Source organism: Lycium ferocissimum, chromosome 6 (assembly GCF_029784015.1).
Source record: "Lycium ferocissimum isolate CSIRO_LF1 chromosome 6, AGI_CSIRO_Lferr_CH_V1, whole genome shotgun sequence".
NCBI lineage: Eukaryota > Viridiplantae > Streptophyta > Magnoliopsida > Solanales > Solanaceae > Lycium > Lycium ferocissimum.
Window position 1 is genome coordinate 3,868,053 of NC_081347.1, and position 4,300 is coordinate 3,872,352.

At 33.5% G+C, this 4,300-nt stretch overlaps 1 protein-coding gene across 1 annotated transcript; it reads left to right on the forward strand.

The window, feature by feature from the left end:
* Positions 1-234: 234 nt before the first annotated feature.
* LOC132058970 (putative UDP-rhamnose:rhamnosyltransferase 1) lies at positions 235-1,925 on the forward strand. Its single transcript, XM_059451409.1, has one exon. It carries the CDS (start codon positions 313-315, stop codon positions 1,747-1,749), a length of 1,437 nt encoding a protein of 478 aa, XP_059307392.1. The 5' UTR covers positions 235-312; the 3' UTR covers positions 1,750-1,925.
* Positions 1,926-4,300: the final 2,375 nt, after the last annotated feature.

Sequence of the window (4,300 nt, forward strand, 5' to 3'; positions counted from 1 at the left end):
AAGTTTAATATGGGGCCCACAATTTTTTTTTTTTTTTTTTTTTTTTTTAGGGGTTGATTAATATGGGGCTCAAAAAAAAAATTTTTTTTTTATGGGGGGTCCACAACGGACGACGAAAACGTGACCCCCAAACTCCCTCTTCTAAATAGTAGTATAGTAAAAATAAAAATATAAAAACAATTTGTCAACGATATCACTACAATTTATTTTTTTCAACAAGTCATTAGAGTAACAGTATATTTTGTCAACACAATTTTATATATAAGATATAACAAAACCTTGTGTTAGCCATATCTTCAACTTCTCAAATCCATGGCTAATGGAGATGAAAGCAATAATAAGCTTCACATAGTTATGTTTCCATGGCTAGCTTTTGGTCATATTATCCCATTTCTTGAACTTTCCAAATTCATAGCTCAAAAGGGTCACAAAATTTCTTTTATTTCAACTCCAAGAAACATTGATCGTCTCCCAAAAATTCCATCTGAGTTTTCCAATTCCATAACTTTTGTAAAAATCCCACTTCCCAAAGTTGATGGCTTACCAGAAAATGCAGAGGCCACTATGGATATAACAAATGAAGAAATTATTTATCTCAAGAAAGCAATGGATGGTATGGAAAAAGAGGTGACTAAATTCTTGGAGAAAAATACTCCTGATTGGATTATTCAAGATTTTGCGCAATATTGGTTAGCTCCTATTTCAACAAGATTAGGGATATCAAGAACTTTCTATAGCATCGTCAATGCTTGGTTCATTTCCTTCCTTGGTTCTATTGAGAACATGATCAACACCAACAATTGTTCACCACCCACGTTGGAGGAATTTTTGGTACCACCAAAATGGATCCCATTTGAAACAAAGGCTGCGTATCGCAGCCACGAGGCACGTTGGATGGTGGGGTCTAGCCAGAAAAATGTTTCTGGCGTTTCAGACCTTTACCGTAACGGTGTCACACTTATAGGGGTTGATGCTATTATTATTCGTCATTGTCACGAGTTCGAAGGTCAGTGGTTGAAGTTGCTAGAGGATCTTCATCATAAGCCCGTGCTTCCTACGGGGTTGATGCCACCTATATTGGAAAGTAATAGCGATGAAACAAATGAATCTTGGATATCGATTAAAGAATGGTTAGATGACAAGCCTAAAGGTTCGGTGGTTTATATAGCACTAGGAAGTGAAGTGACCATTGGTCAGAGTGAAATCAATGAGCTAGCTCTTGGACTGGAGTTATCTGGAATATCGTTCTTTTGGGTTTTGAGGAAGCCATCCGGGTCGGGAAATATTGACCCGGTCGAGCTATCGGATGGGTTCGAGGAAAGAACTAGCGGTCAAGGCATAATATGGAGGAGTTGGGCACCTCAATTGAAGATTTTGAGTCATAAGTCAGTTGGTGGGTTCTTGACTCATTGTGGATGGAGCTCGATTATAGAAGGGTTAATGTTTGGTCATCCGTTGATTATGTTACCTTTTTTGGTTGATCAAGGACTGAATGCTAGAATTTTAGAGGACAAAGGAGTTGGTGTAGAAGTTCCAAGAAACGAAGAGGACGGGTCCTTTACGGGGGACTCTGTGGCCAAAGCAGTAAAGCTAATAATGATGGAAAATGATGGAAAGATAATTCGAGAGAAAGCAAAAGAATTGAGTTCCATGTTTGGTAACAAAGATCTTCATGATAAGTACATAGAAAATTTGATTGAATTCTTGGAAGATAGTAGAAAAGTGTCGAATGGACGTGGATCTAATTAGATCTTTATGTATGAAAATTTTCCCACCCTTGCCATTTTTTTTTTTTCCTTTATTGTTATTTTTATCTTGTTTGTTGGAAATGTTATTATGGTGATGTACATCTACATGTCATGTTTACGTGTACTTGCTTCTCATTATCTTGGGTTTATTTAATTAGACTAGAAAGAAGAATCGTGCAATGACAAAGACTTATTCAAAATTGGATTAGATACTTAATCTGATTCAATTTTCAAGCCATGTGATTATGACATTCAAATTTGTTTAATCTCACAAGTGAAAACACCAACTATTATCCAAGAACCTCTTAGTTGTATAAGATTTAGTAACTTGTATTTGCAAATAAGTAAATGAATATATAAATAATGGTAACTACTCCGTATTTACAATAATGTGGAAAAAGCTTATATAAGATGATTTTCTCCAGGAGTGAAGAATTTCAGGCAACAGGTCAACCAAACTATGATAGAAAGAGTAAATTAAAGGCCTTTAATGACACAAATGGTGGTGTCAAACAGCTTGTTGGCGTAGGATGGAGCTAGAAGCCGACGTACGGTCCAACACGATTTAGTTCAAATCCTCTATTTGTATTAAGAAATTTACTAAACATGTGTAAAAATTAAACTTAGAACCCAGTTACTAACCCCTAATGTCGCTATCTTAGATTTTAGAACCCATAAAATTCAAATCCTAACTTTGTGTCTGCTTGTTAGTGCTGAGATATTTATTCATCCACCAGAAAGCATACACAACTCCTCAAAGCTTCACTGAGAAAGCGTTATTGTTCCAGGAGTAGATATTGAAGGCATTGATCATGCAATCAAGCATAGCGAGAGTAAGATATAAGTTGTGACTCAATTGGTAGATTTAGGGGTGTAAATGGTTTTCAAAAAACTGACTTAACCGATCGAACCGTACTGTATCAAACCAATTTGTAGGTTTATTTTAATAAAACCGACGGTTTTTATACAAATATATAATTGTATCGAATAATTAGGTTGATTTATAATTTTATAAAAATAAACCGAAAAAATACCGAACCGTACTGAATAAGTTTATATGTGTAAAATATATTCTATATATTAAATTTAACATTAAAATTTTCGCCTTAGGTTCAAGATGATGAAAACGACTATAAGGCGGCAACATAATTAACACCTAAAGTTCCAACTCTGATCTATTATACTACTTCTGTTGAAATTAAATTAGTTCTACCATCTCTAGTAGTAACTAGCTTGTAAACACAAGATATTCCAACGATCTTGGATAGAAAGCTACAAAGTATTAGATATCTTTCCTCTCATAAGATTTTATATTTCTCTTATTTTGGATACTTAATTTTAGTAGACTCAGTTCTCGAGTCCCATCTTAATTGATTTTTGCCCCTTAGTGCGATCTAAATTATATTTTTTGTCTTTGCTTAATATTGTTTTACACTACCATAAAATAGTGGCATTAATTTTTATTCTTTTCGTCTTTCATATTTTCTTGATTCATCATCTTTTAAACAGTAAAAATGTCTCGGGAGTTTTTGCCAAAGTCCTATAGAAGTATGCATAATATCGCGTCTATAACTTTTACTAGTGAATATAACATGATGTTCTTTTTTTAAAAAACAAATACCGGAAATTAACCGAACCGAAGAGAAATTGAGATGATGGGACGGTTTCAAGAAGTTTAGTTTTGGTTCTACAAAATGACATAACCGAAAAATTGGTATGATAAAAAATTTATAAAATAACCGCCTGAACCGTACCATTGACACCCCTTCTTGACTAATTTTGACTTAAGCTCAATTCTAGAAGGGTTGATGTTTGGCACCCGTTAATTTTGGTACCGGAAATTTTCGCTGATTGTCGATAACCGTTTAGTACATGGCTTTTAATTTTTTTTTTTTTTTTAATTCTTTTTTTTTTTTTTTTTTTTTTGTTAAGAACCTTTTCAACCACGGTCTAAAGATTTCTTTTTAAAAAAAACTGTAAATTTTGTGAGAAAATATTAGACCACGGTCTAAAGATCTCTTTTGAGCAAATTATAAATCTTGTGAGAAAATGTAGACCCACGATTTAAAACTTATAGATGTTAGATGACAATCTAATGTTTTGTTAATTAGGGACAAAATCTAAGTTGCGGCTTAAAAAAGGGACATTTGCATAAATCAACCTTATTTTTCCTTTTTTTTTTTTTTTTTTTTTTTTTTTTTTGGGTCTCCTTAAGGAAAGTGCTAATAATGATATTAAATCAAAATCTAATATTTCTTACGAATTTGTATTTGCTTCTAATTGTCATTGGAGGTTTTTTTGGAAAGCAGAGTCATACAATTTCAGGGACTTGTTCAAAAATTTAGTAGGTACAATTCTGTCGTTTGGCTTAAACGTTGAGGACGAAATCAAATTTAGGCGAAAAGCCTAACGACTCTATACCTTCAAATGAATGAGCTGGTCTTTATTTTTTGCCCTTCGAAATCGAACTTACGCCTAAATTCACATAAGTTACGCATCATAATATCACAAGTTATGTCAGCACCGTTAAAGAGATTCTGCCTTCATTTTTT

Bases quoted from the DNA above. Each gene is read 5' to 3' on its own strand.
- LOC132058970 (XM_059451409.1), top strand. From the start codon at position 313: ATGGCTAATGGAGATGAAAGCAATAATAAGCTTCACATAGTTATGTTT.